A 24,252-nucleotide genomic window follows, 5' to 3' on the forward strand; every position below is an offset into this window, starting at 1 on the left:
CTATAATCCTCTGTTTTGTCTCTGACAGACGAAATTTAATATATGTAGCATTATTCCTCCCATTCTCATGTGCGTATGTCCTCCGAGCCACGTCCATAAAAATGCAGCGCAGTGTTTGAGAGTTTGTCCATCTCTAGGTAGTAGCCTTGGTCCAATTAAGCCCAGTGCAGAGTAATTAATGTGTCAGAGCTGGAGGAGAAAATGAGGGTGAGGGTTTAAGGAGGTGCTGATGAAGATTTGAAGAAAAATAATGTATCGGAGCCCCTTCCCGTTCCTACTGTCCTCTTCCCTACTTCCTAAAGATCATTAATCTAATTGGTGCCAGTGGAGATTTCAGATCATTGTGGATAGGGTTTTTTTATAGTGGGATATGCTGAAGAAAAAGGCCTAATATTAACTGTAGCAAGTAAACCATAAAACATGAAGGAGACAATTTTTAGTTTATCCCCGATTTCTGATTTCTCAGAGATTACTCTAGAATTCTTTGTAAGATGCCAGTGCTTTCTTATAACTTTAATAATGCTCTTATTATATGCTATAAATAAATTGTATTCATTTTGTAATCTGTAGTATATATATATATTAACAAATTTAAAAAAATAACAACAAAAAAAAAACATTATACATATTTAAACTCTCAGCACTGCTTTCTGGAAATAAGACAAAAGTAACAATGAATTTCATTTTAATAATCTAATAAAGAAACTCTTCTTTCCAGATTAATTACAGGAGCACAAACAGACATATTATTGAAGGCTGAAAATGTTGAAATGTCAAAAATAATAAAGTCACATTACAAAATGTCATCACTGAGTGCTTCCAAAAATGAAAAGGACACACTTTGTAACCTTGCAAAGACAGGACGTTATCTCAGGTGCTATACGCAGTATTTTTGGAAACACACAATGATGACATTTTAAATGTTAATAATGTGTTTTAATTGTTCGTTAATATCACAGTCCATTTCTAATTATTCAGCAGTCATTATTAGTTATAAAGGTTGGTGCAGTACAATACATTTCATTATAATGAATAGTTACGTTTATCAAGGAATTATTTCAAGCACATTATATGCTGTATGCTGTATGAGGTATTATTAGAGTTACAAGCAATGATTACCAATTTACGAAGAATTCATTCTTAAGCGTAGTAATCATTTACGTATATAGCATGCAGAGAATGGATAACGACATCTTAGTACTGTACGCATATTGCATTTATACTAAGATCATCTGACAGCTCAGGACAGGGTTTGAATCCGTTCCTGTAAGTGTCACTTTATATTGGTCATTATTGGCTGCAGTGACATGTTGAAACAAGACTCTGTGACAGGTTTATATGTGTGACAGGATTATGTAGGTACCCATCCTGGAAAGAATGGTTCCCACCTTTTCACTGCTCCATCACGTGTTTCTGCTGTCTTTACATGGTGAATAGCGTACGTGTCGAACGTGTGTAGTCTCGCATGCAGTTTGATGTTGTTTCTTCACATTAATTTAGATGACTAACTCTGCTGCTTCCTAACTTTCCCTGTCTTCCACTCCTTCTCTTCTCTGCCATCAAGTTCTTGCAATGTATGAAAATGTTCTTAAGTGTCCTACACCTGGCTGCACAGGCCGTGGCCATGTCAATAGCAACAGGAACTCACATCGAAGGTAAGAACTCGGACAATACAGGAAGTGGTTCTGCTCTCTGCTGAATTTCCTTTCTTTTTTTTAGTTTGTTTTATGTTGCCTATTTTTATTAAAGATATTTGGTCATTATCTGTCAATCTAAATGATCACTTATTAGTACAACCCCTGGCAAAAAGTATGGAATCACACCTCTCAGAAGATGTTCATTCAAATGTTTAATCGTGTAGAAAAAAAACAAGCACATATATGCCACAAAACAATTTTCACTCAACAATCCAAACTTCTGGCTGTATAAAACACTTAAAAAAAAACAAAGAAAGATAACTATAGTCAATTACAACTGTTTTTACAGATCAAACAGAGGAAAAAAATATGGAATCACACAAATCTGAGGAAAATTATATGGAATCACCATGCACTTTGCATTTGTAAAACAAACACCTGTATCTGATTACAACTGCTAATTAGTCTGCAGTTAAAAAAGAGTGCTTGTACACATTAGTGATGTGTTGAACCAAGATGATTGACAAAACTCATGGCTCCAACACGAGAGATGTCAGTTGAAACAAAGGAGAGGATTATCAAACTTCTCGAAGAAGGTAAATATTCACGGAATGTTGCAAAAGATGTTGGTTGTTCCCAGTCAGCTGTGTCTAAAATCTGGACCAAGTACAAATCAAATGGAAAGGTTGTAAAAGGGAAGTGTACTGGTAGACCAAGAAAGACATCAAAGCGCCAAGACAGAAAACTTAAAGCAATATGCCTTGAAAACAGAAAATGCACAACAAAACAAATGAGGAACAAATGGGCAGAAAGTGGAGTCAATGTCTGTGACCGGACTGTAAGAAATCACCTAAAAGCAATGGGATTTACATCCAGAAAAGCCAAACGAAAACCATCATTAACATCTAAACAAAAAAAACAAGGTTTCAGTTGGCAAAAGAAAGACAATCTTGGACTGTGGATGACTGGATGAGAGTTATATTCAGTGATGAATCACGAATCTGCATTGGGCAGAGTGATGATGCTGGAACTTTTGTTTGGTGCCGTTCCAATGAAATTTATAAAGACAACTGCCTGAAGAAAACATGCAAATTCCCACAATCATTAATGATATGGGGTTGTATGTCAGGTAAAGGTATGGGAGAGATGACAGTCATTATATCTTCTATAAATGCACAAGTTTATGTTGTGATTTTGGACACTTTTCTTATTCCATCAATTGAAAGGATATTTGGTGATTGTAGCATCATTTTTCAGGAAGATAATGCATCATGCCATAGGGCAAAATCTGTGAAAACATTCCTACAGGAAAGACGTATAATGTCAATGGCATGGCCTGCAAATAGTCCAGACCTCAATCCAATTGAAAATCTGTGGTGGAAATTCAAGAAAATGGTCCACGACAAGGCTCCAACCTGCAAAGCTGATCTGGCAACTGCAATAAGACAAAGCTGGAAACAGATTGATGAAGTATACTGTTTGTCATTAGTTAAATCCATGCCTCAGAGAATTCAAGCTGTTATAAAAGCCAGAGGTGGTGCAACAAAGTACTAGTAGTGTTTTTATTTGGTGATTACATATAATTTTCCTCAGATTTGTGTGATTCCATATTTTTTTCCTCTGTTTGAGCTGTAAAAACAGTTGTAATTGACTATAGTTATCTTTCTTTGTTTTGTTTTTTTAAGTGTTTTATACAGCCAGAAGTTTGGAGTGTTGAGTGAAAATTGTTTTGTGGCATATATGTGCTTGTTTTTTTTTCTACACAATTAAACATTTGAATGAACATCTTCTGAGAGGGGTGATTCCATACTTTTTGCCAGGGGTTGTAGAGGTGGAGATGAAGTTCTTACCTTTCCTTAAACTATTTGGATGGATTTGGATTTGTACAGGTACCAGGGTGTGTTTCTTCCTCAGAGTAATGTATAGACATATACTATATATATATATATATATGTATATATATATATATATATATATATATGTGTGTGTGTGTATATATATGTGTATATATATATATACAATTTACTATAGCATTTACAGTATATAATTATTATATGTATATATTTACAGGTATTACTACACTTTCACTATATGGTTCAAATAATATACTGTTAATAAAAACACTATATATTGTTTTTTTGTTTATTCAGAATATTATTTTTTGTTTAGCTGTTGCTTTTATTGAGCTGAGCAGTTGAAGGTTAAGGGTCCTGCTCAAGGACTCAACCCTGGCTGCTTGCCAGTGCTGGGATCTGATCTCACAAGCTCCTGAGCTAGAGTTCAGAGCCACAACCACATTTCCATCACCAAGCTTGCACTGATTCAACAACCTCTAATGTTGGCACTAGTTGACAATCATACTAAAAGATGAATTTCAGGGCTTTATTAGATGAAATCAGCATCAAAGACAAAGGGTTTGTGAATTTTTAAAATAGTTGTTAAAGTGATGGGCACAAAAATGATCCACTAATTTCCAGATGTTGACAGAATAATAATTTGTATTATTCTCCTGGCCAACTAAATACTACAGTTGATACTACAGCTAAATTGTATTATTGCTATTTTAATCTTAACCAATGCTCAGTACAGTTCTGTAACAGCATTTTGATTTCACCATTTATAGAATAATTATAGTGATTTTTTTTTTTTTATTTCACCATTTTGCAGAACAAACCCAAAGAGAGAATACTATGTTTATTATTTTTTGTAAATATCATTCTCACCCCCACCTTAAATTCTAGATAACACTATAAATGTTACTGTAAACAAATTCACTAAATTACAGCGGTACAATCTTGTAAAATTACACAACAGTATCTTGCTGTAAAACAATCAAAACAATTTACAGAATTTTTATAGTGATTTTTATTCATCATCATTTTTGTTCAGAACAAAGCCAAAGAGTGTTGGCAAAAATTCAGCAAAATGCTCAACACTGCATATGCACCGATACTTAAGCCTTAGAAAAAGATTAAACATGTGCCTGTAGCTGTGACTGGGATGATAAATGCTGAGCTCGCTGTAGTCTTTCTCTTTAATGCATGTAATTCTATTCTGGGGTGCTGCTGCAGTAAAGGTGTGACGGTCAGCAGCTGGTGTGGGATGGTAGGCCTGGCACCAGCCATTAGCACGTCTGTGACACCCAAGCACGAGCACCAGCTGCGCATCATACAAACACACATACACGCGCACACACACGTACTGTACACACAGTCACTCTGAGGAATGCACCTGCTGTAGAAGAAAAGACCTAACACACAAATTCAAACACTTTTAACTCTTACATCTGCACTCACAAGCGTGGCAATGTGTGTTCTCAGGCCCCAAAGCAAATTGCCAGTTTGTCTAGTGTCATTTACACATAGACAGACCTGCACACACCTTTTGCTGTTACTCTGTTCCTTCTGGCTACTGTGAGAAAACTCTCCGCTGAATTCCTTTAATACTCTTAACGGATCACAGAAAGAGGAAATAGTGACTGTAAATTCATTCTCATGGGAAATCACAGGCACTAGTGTGAAAAAGAAATCCGCCTGTGTTTGAACTATGGAGTGAATTCATTTTATCTTAGAAATGTGGAGTTGTACAGTATGTGATACCTCCACTAAGGTTTCAGTACAGATCACATAAAGCTGTCACTGATGTTGCATAGACAGGACTGCTAGACCAGTCCTCATGACTGATTTGTATGATGATGGCTTTTCTAATTTATATAAAATAAGCTCATAATGTATGTGTTGCTTTTCATTTTAAAATGTTTTTTTTTTGTCTTGTCTCAATTTTTTTTTTCGTCTTGTCCTAATGCAGTCTCTCAGGATGCCCAATAGCAGCTGCTGAGAAACTGGCCAAAGCTCATGAGAAACATCAAGCCTGTAATGGAACTAAGTCCAGCCAGGGATCGGACCGTGTTCTGAGGTAGGAGATCCTGTCAACACTTTCAGTTTCATATCACATGCTGCTGGATGTAGTGTTTTTAAGCTGATATCATTAATGGATCATCAGTGTAACATGGTGGCATTGTGCACAGCTTAACAGTTCAAGGTTTGATACTGTAGCTAGCTCATCACTGTTTGTGTGGAGTTTCATATGTTCTCTTTCTGTGTGTGTGGGTGTGTGTGTGTGTGGAGGGTAGTCGGTGGGTTTAGGGGTGGAGTATGTGGGGTTTACTTTGAGTTCTCCAGTTTTTTCCCTAATCTCAAAATATGATGTGTGTGTGTGCGTGTGTGTGTGTGTGTTTGTCTATCCCCATCTTGTGTTGTCAGGATAAGTTGTTAGGATGTTAGTGTTTTATCTGTAGTCATTCAGTTCATCAACATTCCACTTTGCAGTGTTCACTAGACTCCTAGACTCATTTTAACGTCCTCTTTAAGTCATGAATTTTATAAAGCACTCATCTATGGACTCAGTCATTTATGACCTGAGGGTCTTTATGTTGCATTCATTCATTTTGTTTGCTTCAATCCTCTTGTAGTATTTACTGTTTTAAGAAAAAACTGCTTTCTAGATATTTGCATGTATTTTTGGTCAAAACAAATGAACCCAACATACATTACCTGGATACCCTATATGAAACTTTTACTCATAATATCAGCATTTGACATAAACTTTACTGAATTTCACATTGATTTGGAGGTAGGGGTGAGATACTGACTTGGTCTTTAGATTAAATTGCTGGAAGCATTTCAGGATATTCTTGGAGTGTATTCCAAAAATATTAGTGCTGTTCATAAGACTGACAAAAATAGTACATTTGAAATAAATAAATAAATAAATAAATAAATAAATATCACTTGTTATGGGTAAAAAATCATTTACAAAAAGAACCTGCTTGATCTGCAAAGATTTCCTGTTGTCCTTTCCACATTATATACATAAAGTAGGTGTCCAGAGAACAAAACAAATATAGTTTTCCTACAAAATCTTCCTATAAATATTATATGTGGAGGAAGGATTATAGATTATATAATGTAAAAAGCACCAGCCAAAAGCAAACAGCAAATAAAATACTGCAAGAAATACCTGCTGTCATAATTGACTTTATATTTGCTATGTGCCATCTAGTCTGTATGATTCTAATAAAATCTTTCAGCTCATTTAAAACAATAAGTAATTATTTAGATGTGTAATGTTTATAATAATTACTTTATTAATGTTTTGTTTATTACTGAAACTACTTATTTATTTACTTCTGTAGACCGTCCTCTGTCCTTTGCTCTTTTAGACCTATGTGCTTTGTAAAGCAGCTGGAGATCCCACAGTATGGCTATAAGAACAATGTCCCCACAACCACCCCACGCTCCAACCTGGCCAAAGAGCTGGAGAAATACTCCAAGACCAGCTTCGACTACAACGGCTACGACAACCAAAATGTGTACGGCAAACGTGTCATCGCTCCTAAAGTACAGGGCCGTGACACTTCACCCAAAGGATACGATGGTAAGACCTGCAAAACCAGATTCTATTGGTTCTATTCTTTCTGTTTTTCACATCCTCTAATGTGACAAATGAGCATAAAATTTTTTTAAAAGTACAGGGCATGTTTTTTTTTGGGCTTCACATATTTTAGCATGAGACATCCTTTTAGCAAATGCTACAATGGTGCTATTTTATGAGTGTTCCCGGCATCTTCTCCAGCCTTTGACCAGGGGAATGGAAATGTATGGAAATTATATAGTAGCGGATGCATAATGAATGACTGGGTAGAGGCGAGTCAAGGTCTAGTCTCCGGGCCACAGCTAATTGCAATTCTGTGTGAATAGCAGCCAGGCTGCACTTTAATGACTGAGAGAGGGGTGGGCATATAGAGAGATGGGGAGAGAGAGAGAGAGAGAGAGAGAGAGAGAGAGAGAGAGAGAGAGAGAGCGAGTGAGCGAGCAAGAGAGAGAGAGAGAGAGAGAGAGAGAGAGAGAGAGAGAGAAAGACACGGCAGCAGGGAACTCAGTTGGAGATGCCACTTTGATGCCCGGCTGGTGTCTGTGGCTCATTGTAACTTCAGTCAGATACCAAATAGTGCAGCATTCTCACCTGAAGCCCAAGGTTTCAGCTCGGCACAAACGCTTAACCCCCATCGCTTTTACTCTACCTCACTTTACAAATCACATTCATTAGGCAATCAGAAAAAATAAGTAGGTAATGTACAGGTAGTCGGTGCTCTAACTAGTAATCCCTGATTATTACCTGCACAATAACACTTGACTTCACAGTGGTGTTCACAGGAAACCTACATAAACCCTTTATGACATCAAGCTACATAAACAGTTTTCATAAATTGCAAAAACAAAAAAAAAATCAAACAAAAGCATGTCTAAAAAGAAATATAATACTTTACAATGTTCCTTGTCCTTGGCATTTGCCGTTAACGTTGGTGTCTTACTTTTCTGAATGCGCAATAAAGGGTTAAACAATCAAGTAGCAATCATTACACTGTAATAACAGAGATATGTGTATTATATATATTACCGTGTATAGCTACCTTTTTTTAGTTTGATTTATACACTAATACCAGTTTTATCAGAGCTTCTCACCTCTTTGGTCGACTCTAAGCACCTACCAACACTACATAAAGAACTAAGGTTTACAGAATTATATTTAAATGTGTGTATTTATATACTGATATATTTACAGTATATACACACTGTGAGTTAATACCAAGTGTGTCACAGACTGTGTGCTACACTTTACAGATGACAATTTATTCAAAGTAAGCAGAAAGCTTAATGGTGTTGATGAACTCTTATACAATTTTTTCTATAAAATTTATAATTTACAATTTCTGTAAGTTTTTTTTTTTTTTAAAAATACTCAAAAAGAATTACAGCCCTGTCTAATTTTCACACTTTCTGCCACCGTTCTTCTTGTTCATCCTTTTAAATAGTACTAAAAATTTGAGGTGATTAATACCGTAATGCAGTACTGCCTTGTCAATATACTAGACAGCTATTATATTTTCATTTTTCTTTTATATATCTTTGCATTAGTGGGTTTAATCGATTTTTTTTCTCATTTTAATATTAATATTTATAAAATTGTCTTTTGAAATATATAGCATTCTATCAGAGTTCATTATAAAGAATAATATTTATAAATATTATCTGAAAGATAGTATTAGTCTTTAAATGAATTCTGCCTAAAAGAACCTCTTAAGATTTTTCTCTGTGTCAAATTAAACTACCAAATCAAAACTGTACATATCAATAAAACCCATAGTGGATAAGGAAGAGTGTATGGAAACATGCAGGGGGCTAAACAACAGCAGGAGTTGAGAGATAGATTTGAGAGAAGAGCTGACTTTTTTTGGACTGGGATTTGAAGGACGTGATAGTGGAGATGTTACGGAGGCTCTGTGGGTGGGTTCAATACAATTGAATGACCTGCCCCCTTCAGAGGAGAATCGATACTTCAGAACAGGTAAACCTTTACTATATGATCGAGGAATACATGGTGGGCAATAAAGATGGAGTAGCTCAGCTAGAATTGCGAGAAAAGATCGTGTAGGGTTTTAAAGGTTAGAAGGAGTATTTTATATTGATGAAAGTGGTAATGAATGTGGGTGATATTATATGGTGTGCAGGTGAACTCTATCATTTGAATATATTGCAGTCTTGCAGTCTGGCAGTTTTTGGTAACATAATAGTTTTAAACATAGTTTTGCTATTTGGTTATAGTTGGTTTCTTGGTATATTATTAATAGTCGTATTAATTTGTTGCTTAAAAAGCTACAGCATTTTTAGATCAAACTAAAGATTGTAGTGTATTTTCACACACACACACACACACACACACACACACACACACACACACACACACAAACTGTTACCCACAAAATGATAACATTAAGCTGAATTTTTTGTTTGTTTGTTTATTCCTCTTGTGCAGAACTCACAATGCACACATACGTTGTTGCTGTAGTTTAATTTTCAGGATTTGTTGGGTTTTGTTGCACATTTATGTGTGTATGTGTATACATGTGTACATGTGTGTGTGTGTGTGTGTGTGTGTGTGTGTGTGTGGTCAAACTGCAAAACATAAACAACTGAAATTACTAAACAGTATTGCCCACATAACCAAATACAATTTAGAACTAAATGCAACATATATTGCATGAACATCTTGACAAACAATATAAAAACAGCAAACGTCTAAACAACATCAAACATATGCATTAGCATTAGCCGTTTAGGGGCTTCGGCGCTAATTACAAATAACGAACTAAATAATAACAACTCAAAAAATATCAATTCAATTAAACAACATAAATCACTCACCACTCACCAATCACTCATAAATAATAAGTGATCGATAATTTCAGAAAAAAATCGAGAAGCTACGATAAAATTCTGTTATTGTACAAAACACTTATGTAAGTACAAGAGTGTAAGTTTTACAAAACAGAATGGAATAATTTTAGTTCCTTCTTAAATTGAAGACCAAAGTGTTTTACGCATTAGGAAAGATAAATTTCTAACTTAGTAAAACATTAAGCATTTGTTTTTCTACAGTGTGTTTTGGCTCAGTGAATATTCTTAAGGTGCTTGAAACCATTACGGAGTCTGTAACATGCGGTCATGTTACAGAGAATGTAACACTGAGTCTGTACCATGCATTAAATCTGGCTAATTAATAACATTAATAACATCTTATCAGGTTGCAAAAGATTCCATATAAGGAAAAGGAGTATTAATTCATCCACACCCACAAATCTTTGTAGAATAAAAAAGTATTATTTGTTTATGATGTTTGTTTTCATTTTTGACATTGATATTACTCTACCAGCTTTTGCAAACAAAATTATTACGACATTCTGGCAACATAGCAGTAGTCAAGATGAAATTTTCCGAGCCATGAACCAGGTCTGGAACTAGTTCCTTCATCCTTTATGTCAAATAAAGGATGAAGGTCAGAAAATGAAGTCTAGACATGACGGCTAATATGGGCTTCAAAATGAGTAATGGATCAAAAAAAGAAATCAGCTGCTTTGACAGGATTAACCAGCACTCCAGCTATATCAATACTTTACACATTTACTAGAGATCTGGTCCCAACCTACAAATGTTCTCTTTTTGTCCGAGTTTAGAAAATGAAAGCATAGCTGATATGTGGGGAGTAAGGTGGGGGTAAAACACAGCACAGCAGTCTCGGTATTATACTGAACCCCTAGGGGGTTCCAGTAATGTGATTTGATGAAGAAAAAAAGCCTTTATTTGTCACATATACATTACAGCACAGTGGAATTCTTTTGTCACATATTCCAGCTTGTTAAGAATTTGGTGTCAGAGAACAGATATTCAGCCATGATACAAAGACCAGAGCTCCTTAAGCAGAGATAATTAAGGTCCTTGATTTGGGGCCCAACAATGGCAGCGTGGGAACCCCTAACCATCTGATCACAGCCTTGACTATTTTGGTAACCCAAATATCTACCTTACCACCATGGCCAAGGTTTGATTCCCATGCAGAGAACCTTCACAGCCACTGAGGGTTAACTCTCAGTGCAGGTCCCAATGCCAGATAAAATGTAATGGTCATTTTAATGTCTTAAATGTTGTAAAACCTGTGCCAAAGTCATATATGGGTGTCAGATTATCTGCTGTGGCGACCCTGCAGCAGAACAACATCAATAAGCAATGCAGTAATCTATACTGCATTATAATAATAATCTATACTGATATAATAAATCCAGTATTTTGATAAGATAAGACTTTCCCTCATGTCCTTTTTCATGCTAAAACCTTTGTCATCACAGCATAAAGTCTTGATTTTAATTTTCATTCAAATGTATGTTTTCTAAATAGTTACTGAGTGCTCCACCTAAGTGCCCTTAGAGTATAGATGCAATTAAATACTATTTAGTTGAAATAGTAAACAGCTGAGATATTGCACTTAACATATAGTACACGAACAGTGTATTATAAATTTAACTACAACAATACAACAATTTTTTTTTTGACAATCATTTATACACTACACATTTATAGAAAACATTGAGTATTCCTTTAACAGTTTAGGTCTTTTTGCATGTGTCTCCGCAGCTAAGCGATACTGTAAGAACTCCAGCTCGGCGAGCAGCACCACCAGTAGTTATGCTCCCAGTAGTAGCAGCAGCCTGAGCTGTGGAGGAGCTGCAGGAGCAGGAGGAGGAGGAGGAGGAGGAAGCAGCGCTAGCAGTACCTGCAGCAAAAGCAGCTTTGACTACACGCATGATATGGAAGCCGCCCACATGGCCGCTACAGCCATCCTCAACCTGTCCACACGATGCAGAGAGATGCCTCAGAGCCTGAGCAGCAAGCCACAGGAGCTCTGTACACAGGTAACAAAAAACAAAAGTGTGTGTGTTTCCTATCTGCAGCACATTTTAAAAAACTCAACAAAAATTCTCATGGAGGCTGTAGGTGCAGGCAGTACTGTTTCCTGGATGTCAGCAAGTGTGAGTAGGAGTGTTTGAATGCTATATCCGTCTATTAAGATGTTACATGACTGCAGCGGATCAGGACTTTAAGCAAAGTTTTATTTATTTTTTTTAATATTCCAATGCAGTTCTAGTTGCTTATAGGATTTGCTGCAACTGTACACTTCCTAACAGGTCATTTTTTATCTTATTCTGAATGTCTCTGTGCTAAAAAATAAAAATTAATACAATACTCTAAACCTTCTAAGTGTTTACCAAAGTTCAGTTTATTTTCAATAGACTATAATAGTTTCTATTATACCTGATTCTGATTCTGATTCTGATTCTGATTCTAATATTGAAGCAGTACAGTAATAAATCATTAAGTTAGGGCAGCATGGTGACGCAGCAGGAAGTCGGAAAGTTTAGGCTCCCTGGTTTATTCCTGTGTAATCTGTAGGGTGTGCAGAATTTCTCAAGTCCTCGCTGTGTTTCTTTACATTTTCAAGGTTTGTCCTACCATCCAGGGATGTGCTAGTAAACTGGCTTTGTTAAAATTGCAGGGCTGAGCAGAGATTTTTAGAGAGGCAAGTGCTCCAAAAGTGCTTAAAAGGGGCCCATGGAGCGAGATGTGACCATCTACAATGAAATTCATGGAACTATAGAAACCATCTTGCAAAGAAAATTTAAAATGGATTATCAAAACAAACTACATATGATTAGAAGTGTTCAGAATTTATTAAAATGTATTATTATAATTAAAAATTACTTGTAGAGAAAATTACAAGTAGTCTACTCACTGAGTTGTAGAGGATGGGATCAGCTTGTGCGCCAAGTTTTAGCAGTAACCTGTGATAGCTACTGGACTACTTCACAATTTTACTGATGAAGTAAAATAGGTGTAAATATAATATAATGTGACAACAAGAAACCAGGTGAGAAATGACACAACAGCTTAGAAACTCACAAAGTAAAGTCACCGTCTCTTAGTGTCACGGAGTTGCCGTCTCACTAGGAAGTGAGCAAACACATTGCTTATTGTGTCCCATCATATATTATAACAGTTTATTTTAATATTAATTAAAAAGGAAACTAATTTTATAGTAATTACTTAACTTACTGTTAGCCAGTGTCACTCACTCATGAGGGATCTAGTGGGTTTGCACTTAATTTCTATTTCCTAAATTAATCCATCATTTAAAGATGGAAAGGGATATGGAAAGAAATACTTCAGTCTTCAGCTTATGGATGGGAGGCCTTTAAAAGAAAAAAGAGAGGTAGGAAAAGGGGAAAGTCTCTGAAGGTTTTGTTATATTCATGAATGTTGAGATGGAAAGTGACTACACTAATAACCACAATTTCCTTTCTCTAGAAAAAGTAGTTCCTCCGATAGATTTCCTAGAGTTGAAGTATTTACCTAGGCTTTTATTTGCAATAAGTATTGACATATATTAAGGGACTCAGTACAGGGAAATATTATCATTCTCATGTCTATTAAACACACTTGCACTACATAATGTCTATGATATCCAAAGCACTGGAGTCTTAGTCTTTTAATGGTTATTACAATGAGTATTAATATAAAAAATGATGAGTAGTATGTTAAATGGGTGGGCCTATATTCTAAACTGCCAGTTAATTAGCTATATTAATCTAGTAACTAATAAACTGGCAAGATCATGGATGTATTTGGCTCCAGTTCCTCTGGGATTTGCCAGAATAACAGTACAACCAGTGTAGCATCTTTAGTCACCAAGAAGCAGAAGTGTCTGCCTTCCGTTGGCCTGATTGGACACACACACACATACACACAAACACACACAAACACACAGACACACACACATTCAACTGCCATTGACACTAATGGTGAGGTGTGCAGGGATGGAAGGATGGAAAGGAGAGGGTTGGGAAGGAAGGATGATTGCATATGCTGGGTGATCGGAAGTGCCGAGAGCGAGAGGGCTTCCTCTCTCTATCTTTCTTTCTCTTCCTCCTCCATCCATCTCCTGTCACTCTGCAGAGAGGAGTGGGGGAATGAGAGAAGCAGCTGGCCTACGGCAAAACCCATCTCCTCCTGTCACAGGCTGTGAGACAGCATGGTGCTCCTCTCTGCTTCTGACGGCTGTGCCTTCGCTGCGCCTTCACTTCACTTCCTCTGATTATTTCACATCGAAAAATAACTGCCTCAAATGGGGCCGTTTGTCATGTATAAAGCTGTGGAGGAAGCCAAGAGGAAGCAGAATGATCATAAGATTCCATAGCTGCTATAAATAGATTGAATATTTTTAATAGGGTGGATTGAATCTGCTGTGTAGTATGAAAGGATACAGGATGAAGGATGCAGCATCTAGTATGTAGGATGAAACAGTTTTGTGATATAACAAATGAAACCAATCATTTTAAATCTGTTTCCATTTTCAATGTGATATAGCAACAAATATTCAAATGAAAACCAAAGAGAAACAAAACTTAAACTTACTTGCATATATGGCTGTGCACACTCTTTTACAATTTGGCATGTGACTGTGTTTAGAATTAACCAATCACATTCATTCTTATGTTTTATTGTATTTCTCATTCACCTGATCTATTAACCTCTGATTCTGATTAACCCCAAATCAAGATCAGCTGTTTCTGTACAATTTCCTTGGTTTAATCCAACTGCTGAAGCTATGACTTATAAAAAACATACAAGATCTGGACAGGATCTTATTGCCAAAAGCTATTGATCAGTAAATTTGTAATTTCTAAAACACGAGATACCATAATGGAAAATTGTGAAGACCATTTTAACCAACTAGCAATAATTAAGTACTGTAGTGATATCAATGCCAAAACATGGCCAAATGTGTTATAATCTGATGATATCAAGGTATAAATATTTGGCCATAATTCCAAAAGATATCACCCAAAGATATTATACTGACAGTGAAGCATGGTGGTGGCAGTATCATGCAATGGGGATGCATTCCTTCATCTGGGACTTGGGGCTCTATGTCAACATAGAGAGAATCAAGCATAGCTGCTTGTCTTTGGGCACCAGAACTCTGTTAGGCAGCTAAAGATGAAGAAATAAATCACCTTCCAGCACGATAACAAGTTAAAGCACAAACCCAAGTCAGCAAAGTGATGGCTTCAGAAGGAAGAAGATCAGTGTTTTTTGGAATGGCCCAGTCAGGGCCCAGATCTAAATCTTATTGAAAACCCATGGGGTGACTTGAATCAGATTGTGCACGAGATTTCCTCAGAGTTTGATAGATCTGGAACATTTTCTGCTAATCAAGAAGCTTTGGTAGTTAGTAGACGAAAAAGTGTTTTTTTTTTTTACAAGCACAAGGAGCAGTAACTATTATTATATAACTATTAACTAAGTATTAGTTAATGTGTGTGCACACTTACGCAAGGAGTTTATTGCATGTGTTTTTTTATATCACATTAAAGGTGGGAACACTTGTATATCTATTGTATATGAATTGGCATATCCACTTCAATTAATATTGATATATGCAACATTTTTATTTTTATTCTTTTTATAATAAGACCACCTCTCTGTGAACCTTGACTGACAGGGTCAACTATTATTATTTGTTACACCACAGTATGGTTATATTCTTGAATCTGATTGGTCAGTTAGAGACAGCGGTTCTGATTTACTTCAACTAAGACATAATTTCTATGGGGACGCTTATTCAAAAGGATGTTTATTCACATTATCTACTAAAATGGAGAATCTATACTGCTTGGTTTGGTGAAGTGTTTTTAGCAAATGTTTATTTAAAATTTATAAAAGGAATCCAGTATGTCAGCACTATGTAACAGCCAGTAAGACTCCTGACACAGGAGAGTCCTCTGGATGGAGGACACTCTACCTTTTGCCACTTTTTCTGTAATGTGTGTGTGTGTGTGTGTGTGTGTGTGTGTGTGTGGGTGTGTGTGTGTGTGTGTGCGTGTGTGTGTGTGTTTGTGTGTGTTTGTGTGAGTGTGTGTGATTTATTAACATCAAGAAAGAGGAAAAACAAAGGCCTGTGAGGAAACCACTGTTTATTGCTATTATAATGAAAGCGATAAATAATAATATAATAATAATTGTAATTGTTGAAAAATCACTGTGGCATAAAAGACACTAGCTTGGACTGCACTCTTATAGGAGAATCCTTCCTTCAGGGTGGTAATGCTTCATGTCTGATGGTATCCCACTACGCTGTCATGATTATATTTATTTATTTTCTAACAGTGTGGTCCTTCTTTATTATTTCTTACATAATGTAAGATTTATATATATTTACTTCTCTAGATAATGATTGTTTGTACTTCTGTCGTTCTGTTGTGTTTTATGTTTGTATTGTCTGTAGGAAGGTGGTAAGCATAGAAAAGTGTCGAAATCTCATAAAGCTATCATACCTTTTGGCAACATACATACATGCATATACATGCATACATACATACTGTACATACATACATACTGTACATACATACATACTGTACATACATACATACATACATACATACATACATACATGCATACATACATACATACATACATACTGTACATACATACATAGATACATAGATACATAAAAATATACATACATACACATATACATATTGTCACGCGTAACGAACCGCCGGACGAGCGTCGCCATAGAGACGCGTCCCCTGAGTACTAACGCGCTTCCGGACTACACTTCCCATCAGCCACCTCCCTTCCTGATTACCGCACCAGCTGTTCCTCATCTCCGGCTCGTATATATTCACGCCAGAACTGCTTACCTGTGCGAGGTCTCGACTAGTCTTAGTACAGTCATTCTGAGCGTTTTCTGTATTCCTGTGTTCCTGGTTTTCCTGTCCTGTTTTGCCTCTTGATATTCTGATTGATTGCCGCCTGTCCCGACCTTTTGCCTGTCCCTGATTCTGATTCTGCCTTCTCTCTCTCACTGCTGTTTTGCCCGTTCTGATCTCTGCCTGTACGACCCTGTCAGTGTTTTCTAATAAACACCTCTGCTGCACATGGATCCACAGCCGTATGCCTCCTCCTTATTACAGGAGACCTCGCCAACAGAGGATCCAGCAGCTGTCGCGCAGCTGACCACTCAGGTCACCAGTCAGGCTCAGCAACTCGCCGGCCACCACCAACAGCTGACACGCCTCACTCAGCTCACACAGGAGCTCGCCGCGGCACTGCAAGGTTTGCATGGAGCCGCCGCTTCGCCGAATCCCCCAGTCCCGGCACCGACTCCCCAGGCCGCGGCGTACCACGCACCTGCGACCACCGGACCCCGTCTCGCCCTTCCAGAAAAATTTAACGGCGAACCGGGAGGTTGTAGGGGCTTCCTGATGCAGTGCTCACTGTTCGTGGCACAGCAACCGGCCCTGTACACCACGGAGGACAGCCGCATCGCCTTTGTCTGTTCCCTGCTTACAGGAAGGGCACTGGAGTGGGCTACCGCTGTGTGGGGAGAGAACGCCTTCCCCACGTTCGAGGCTTTCCTCGCCCGGTTTCGGACCGTGTTCGACCACTCCGCATCTGGGGAGAGCGCGGAGGAGCGCCTCCTGGCCTTATCTCAGGGCGATGGCACCGCGGCGGAGTATGCTCTGACGTTCCGCACTCTCGCCGCTGAAGCAGGTTGGGGGGAACGCCCCCTGCGACTGCTCTACCGCAAGGGTCTGCATCCTGATCTCCAGGCTGAGTTGGCTTGCCGGGATGAGGGAAGGAACCTGTCCGAGTTCGTGGACCTCTCAATCCAGCTAGACAATCTGATGCGCTCCCGTCGGGCGCGAGCTCCTCCGCGCACCGCCACCCGCCTTACACGCGCCGGATACTCTGAACCCATGCAGGTCGATTACACGCACCTCACGCTGGAGGAACGAGATCGTCGCTTCCGGCTCCGTCTCTGCCTTTACTGCGGGGAACCGGGACACCGACTGTCGACCTGCCCTACCAGACCTCAACGAGGGCGATACCCTCCGGTGAGTCAACGCTCCGTCACCCCGTACTCACCGAGCTGCGCCAAGATCAGTGTACGGCTCAGGATTCGGGGGGTGAATGTGGAGATCGGTGCCCTGATCGACTCGGGCGCGGCCGGTAATTTTATGTCTTGGGACTTTGTCCACACCCATAACGTCCCTGTGATTCCCTCTGTGTTTCCCTTAGCAGTGGAGGCGATAGATGGACGACCGCTAGGAGAGGGGCGTGTGACACACCTAACCCGGAGACTCAGCATGCAGGTGGGGGACCAACACCAGGAGCGCCTCTCCTTCCACGTCATCCACTCCCCACGGCACGCCCTCATCCTTGGCCTACCATGGCTTCAACTCCACGACCCAACCATCTCCTGGTCCAAGCTGCGCATCACCAGATGGGGCTGCGCATGTACCGCGCACCGCCGTGTTGCAGCAGAACCGTGCCAGATCAACACCACAGACACCACACTCATCCCCACCGAGACCCCCAATCTCCCCGACGAGTACCTGGACCTCGCAGAGGCATTCAGTAAGATCAAGGCAACGGAACTACCTCCTCATCGCGCCTGTGACTGCGCCATCGACCTACTGCCCGGGGTAACACCACCTAGAGGGAGAATCTTCCCACTCTCACAAACGGAGTCCACGGCCATGAATGCCTATATCCAGGAAGAACTGAAAAAGGGGTTCATTCGTCCTTCCGTGTCACCGGCGTCGTCGGGGTTCTTCTTTGTCAAGAAGAAGGACGGGGGGCTCCGTCCGTGCATTGACTACCGAGCCCTCAACGACCTCACCGTGAAGTTCCGGTACCCTCTGCCTCTCGTCCCGTCAGCCTTAGAGCAACTCCGCCGCGCGTGATACTTCACGAAGCTTGACCTCCGCTGCGCTTACAACCTCATCCGCATCAGACCAGGAGATGAGTGGAAAACCGCCTTCTCGACACAATCCGGTCACTACGAATATTCGGTCATGCCGTTCGGCCTAGCGAACAGTCCAGCGGTCTTTCAGTCCTTTATAAACGATGTGTTCCGGGACATGCTCGACCGCTGCGTGATCGTCTACATCGACGACATTCTCGTCTATTCAGAGAACAAGGAGGACCACATTCAACACGTGAGGGCGGTGTTGCAACGCCTCATCCAGCACCGTTTATACGCCAAAGCGGAGAAGTGCGAGTTTCACCAAACCGCGACATCCTTCCTTGGGTACGTCATCTCAGCAGACGGTGTCGCAATGGATGACACTAAAGTGCAAGCAGTGCTACGGTGGCCCAGACCACGGACCATCAAAGAGCTCCAACGCTTCCTGGGGTTCGCGAATTTCTACCGTCGCTTCATTCGTGGCTTCAGCACCATCGCTGCGCCCCTCACCTCGATGACACGGCAGGCTCCCACTCAGCTCACCTGGTCGCCGGAGGCACACAAAGCGTTCGGCCAATTAAAGGAGAGCTTCACCACAGCCCCGATCCTCCACCACCCAGACCCTAACCGACCATTCACCGTCGAGGTGGACGCCTCCAACACGGGAATCGGCGCCGTTCTCTCTCAACGACAGGGACCCGCCGATAAGATGTTCCCCTGTGCCTATTTCTCCCGCAAACTAACCCCGGCATAACCGCGACAACCCACCTGGTCCAGAACGAGTTCTGGTGGCCGTCTCTGGCAGCAGACACACGCGAGCACGTCCACAGCTGCGCGGTGTGCCAGACCACTAAAGCCTCTCACCAATTACCCGCGGGCTTACTACATCCTCTACCAGTCCCACAACGTCCCTGGGCGCATATTGCATTAGACTTCATTACAGATTTGCCTCTGTCCAACAACTACACCACCATTCTGACCGTGATCGACCGATTCTCGAAAGCCTGCCGATTGATTCCCCTAACCAAGCTTCCCTCCGCCTTCGAAACTGCGGAGATGCTCTGCAACCACGTCTTTCGCTTCTATGGTCTCCCAGAAGACATCGTCTCGGACAGAGGTCCTCAGTTCACCTCACGGGTCTGGAAAGCTTTTTTCAAGCGGCTAAACGTTACCGTTAGTCTCACTTCGGGATACCATCCACAGTCCAATGGACAGACGGAACGACTCAACCAGGAAATCATCCGCTTTCTCCGGACGTACTGTCACCACAACCAGAACGAGTGGAGCCGGTACCTGATGTGGGCCGAATATGCACAGAACTCACTCGTCAAACCCGCCACGGGGCTGACGCCCTTTCAGTGCGTCCTCGGCTTCCAGCCTCCCTTATTTCCCTGGTCCGACACGCCCACCGACCTGCCGGCCGTTGATGACTGGTTTCATCGGAGCGGGGAGACATGGACCAAGGCCCACCGGCAACTACGGAGAGCCGTCAGGGTGCAAAAAACCCAGGCGGACAGACATCGCAGGTCACATCCAGAGTACCAACCCGGCCAGTGGGTTTGGCTTTCGACTCGCGACATCCGTCTCCGTCTACCCTGCCGCAAGCTCAGTCCTCGGTACGTGGGTCCGTTCCGAATCCTCAGGCGTATTAACCCCGTCTCGTACCGCCTCTCGCTGCCTGCCGCCTACCGCATTTCCCCGACCTTCCACGTCTCGCTGCTGAAACCGGCCGGCGAACCGAGAGGGGGCCCCGGTCCTCCCGTGGACCTACCCGCACCGCCGCCGCTAATGATCGACGGCGAGGAGTCCTATCTAGTTCGCGAATTACTCAACTCCAGACGTCGGAGGGGCCTCTTGGAATACCTGGTCGACTGGGAGGGCTTCGGTCCGGAGGAGCGCTCGTGGGTGAGGGCGGGGGACATCCTGGATCCTTCGCTCACGGCCGAATTCCACCTGCGGCACCCGGAGAGACCGGCACCCCGTCCTCGGGGTCGGCCCCGGCGTTGGGTGCGTCCTCGCGTCGGGAGCCGCTCGCAGGGGGGGGGCTCTGTCACGCGTAACGAACCGCCGGACGAGCGTCGCCATAGAGACGCGTCCCCTGAGTACTAACGCGCTTCCGGACTACACTTCCCATCAGCCACCTCCCTTCCTGATTACCGCACCAGCTGTTCCTCATCTCCGGCTCGTATATATTCACGCCAGAACTGCTTACCTGTGCGAGGTCTCGACTAGTCTTAGTACAGTCATTCTGAGCGTTTTCTGTATTCCTGTGTTCCTGGTTTTCCTGTCCTGTTTTGCCTCTTGATATTCTGATTGATTGCCGCCTGTCCCGACCTTTTGCCTGTCCCTGATTCTGATTCTGCCTTCTCTCTCTCACTGCTGTTTTGCCCGTTCTGATCTCTGCCTGTACGACCCTGTCAGTGTTTTCTAATAAACACCTCTGCTGCACATGGATCCACAGCCGTATGCCTCCTCCTTATTACACATATATACATACATACGAATCAGATTACATTTATGCTAAAGTTTGCTAGCATTACAAATGAATGCCAGCTATTTGATGTTACTGTTACTGGAATAAATCAAACCAGGGCTGAGTCTGGGAGAGACCATCTGGTGCAGAGTTTATCTCACCATCTACACAACTGGACATATTTTTCAAGAAGGTCATCAAATGATTTCTTCCATAACTGACTATCTTTGGTTTTAAGAATCAACCCACTGTGAATCTTTCTTCATGAATCACAACTTAAAATAAAACCATCAAGGAAATAAAATCACCATATCATCGTTTGGTTTTTAAGACAGACACTGATACATGATTCTGCACTGTCTGGTTTCTCTGTCTATAATTATCTGGTGGAAAACAGGACCAGAAAAGTGTGATGGTGAGAAATGACCTCTTTCTTCTTGCGTCTTGTTCTCTTCTGTTCAGTTCCCATGGTGATGCAGGTCAGGGTCAGCTCAGGCCAGGTGGATATTCTAGGCAACCTATCTCCAGTCCCAGCCTACTGCTAATGATATCAGATACAGAGCTATTGTATGTTTGCTGCTCTTGTACACATACTGCATGTATCCAAATATAACACATTAACCTCACTAAAAAAGTAACATGGATACAGTCTAGGTCTTGTGTTTCTTTCTCTCATTTTTCTTTCGTCATTTATCATTTAGCCTTTTTTGTCTTATTCTATAGACACAACACACATATGTCTGTTTATATGTATAATCTTTAGATTTGTACTTTATCTCATATGTGGCAGGAATTAAAAAAAGACACAAAAGAGCCAGAAGGAAAATGCTATAGTGTGTAGTAGCAAGTGAAAGATGGCATTAGATAGAAATAGACAGAGAGAGGGATAGAAGGGGAATGCTGTGGAGTACTCAGTGGGGAAAAGAGAGAGAGAGAGAGAGAGAGAGATCGCAGCAGGGAGCTTGGTGAGAAACAGATAGAAAAAGCTACAGAAAAAAAGTAGCTAACTTAAAGCGTATCTGTTCCATTTGCTCAAAATCATTCCCAATGAAATCCCTATCTGCCGATCCCACAGTGCTGACAGGACTAAACTCCAAATTTTATCACATTATATATTTCTCATATAAACAGCAAACCCGTGGACGGCAGTACAGTGAGCTTTAAACGTTCCTCTTGTGTTTAGGTTGCACTAAACACAGTTTAAGTCACACCGCACAGGCTGCTGATATCATTAAGTTCCTCATACAGATGTCAGGTTTCATACATCTATCGTTCCAGATTTCATACCCAAATTCATCTGGTATTGCCCTTGCTTTATAATACAGATTTAAGCTGATTTAAAGAAGATGTAAAGAAATATATATGCAATATGTATCTATCTTCACACCTTGTCTTATAGACAAAAACACTCCCATGCAACTAATACATGATCATTTAGACTAGACTGTACACTTCTTAGACATCTATACAAACATTACTTTCTCTATAAGACAATGCGTTTTAAAGAAATATCCAGTATTCCATACAGAATAGTAATTTTTGTGTTTCAGCATTTTTTTTTTTTTGTGTGCTGTCTTTCATGCTCAGCTACACTTTCATCTAACACCTCTGTCTTCACCTTCATCTTCATTTTCAACCTTCTCTGTAATGTTTCCACTATTCAGAATAAATATTTTATTTCACACCTAATATTTGCTTTGATGCCTTGGGTAGGCAATGGAAATTTATAACCGGAAACAATATTAAGATTTTCGATGACAATAACATTTAAAAATGATTATATAGAAAGTGACGCTGTTGATATAAGAGTTTGTATCTCACCATTGCTTAAATTTGTGTACTGTATAATACTCACAGTGTTCGAGTACATTCGCTCTAAATATGACTGCATGTCCATGTTAAATAATCAAGTTTGATTGACAGGTGCTTTTACCATGAAGTAAATCTAAATAACTGTGTTAGAGCAAGACTTCCATATTCATTGTATTAGTAATGCCAGATACATACACACAAACTCAAACAGAAAAGGAGAGATGTGGGAAGCTGTAGTATCTTATGGTTTTGGGAAGCAAGGACAAACTGAAGAGAGAAGAAAGGAAACAGAAATAGAGATACCAAATCTTCTATTCTATCTTGCTTTATAAGTCTCTCCTGCCTCTGTCCAAAATCCTTGCTCTTGCTCTTTCACTGTCATCTTTTTTTCTCATCACCTCTAGTCTGACACCCTTTCATCTTCTCGCCTTACTTTTTCTCTATTTTCTGTCTTTCTCTTCATGCGTTCCATCCCGGATCCTCTTATCTCGTATCTGTCCTGTTTTTCTGTCTGTCTCAGGAAGGAAGGCCAACTTGAGGTTTAAATCTAGATACAGATGTAGATTAGGAATCTAGAGTGTAATTTGCGATACCTTATTTATTTATTTATTTATTGATTGATTGATTGGTTGATTGATTGATTGAAAATTGCTGTGTTGTAATATCAAGCCTTAGTCAATCTTTGGGAAGCAAAATTGTAATAATCTGTGTATACATTCAGTATAAGTGCTTCAGCCTCAAATCCCTGAGGTTTGAATTGATATATAAATTGTCATCGTGTGTCAATACTGTGGTATTTAAATCAAACGTACACCAAATGCCTGACTCTTTAGACATTGCCGGAGCATCTACAAAGCTGTTATTCGTTTTCACAAAGAAACAAATCTAATATTTCGAACATGCGGCGCATCCTGAACTTTCCCATCCTGAACACATCACTAAAACTAACAGTAACATCATACGCATTTCGATGTTCAATTAAATTCAGACTCTTTAATCTATTTGTCTAAATTATATTTATTACTCCACTGCATATAAAATCATGCCAGTTTGATTATTCCTCAAATTCATCTGAAAATAAATCAAAAGTATTTGACACAAATCTAACAAATCCCATTGTGACAT

The 24,252-nt window shown here is 40.3% G+C and overlaps 1 protein-coding gene across 3 annotated transcripts in view; it reads left to right on the forward strand.

Moving 5' to 3' along the window:
* The window catches only part of myt1lb (myelin transcription factor 1-like, b), a 106,556-nt gene that overhangs the window by 66,377 nt on the left and 15,927 nt on the right, over nt 1–24,252 (forward strand). For all 3 annotated transcript variants that reach the window (XM_060880028.1, XM_060880030.1, XM_060880029.1), the window contains 4 exons: nt 1,565–1,655; nt 5,445–5,552; nt 6,859–7,073; nt 11,666–11,943. In XM_060880028.1, the coding sequence (XP_060736011.1) occupies nt 1,565–1,655; nt 5,445–5,552; nt 6,859–7,073; nt 11,666–11,943 (692 nt within the window). The remainder of the gene's footprint in view (nt 1–1,564; nt 1,656–5,444; nt 5,553–6,858; nt 7,074–11,665; nt 11,944–24,252) is intronic.

The sequence above is a fragment of the Tachysurus vachellii genome, chromosome 10 (assembly GCF_030014155.1).
Source record: "Tachysurus vachellii isolate PV-2020 chromosome 10, HZAU_Pvac_v1, whole genome shotgun sequence".
NCBI classification, from domain to species: Eukaryota; Metazoa; Chordata; class Actinopteri; order Siluriformes; family Bagridae; genus Tachysurus; species Tachysurus vachellii.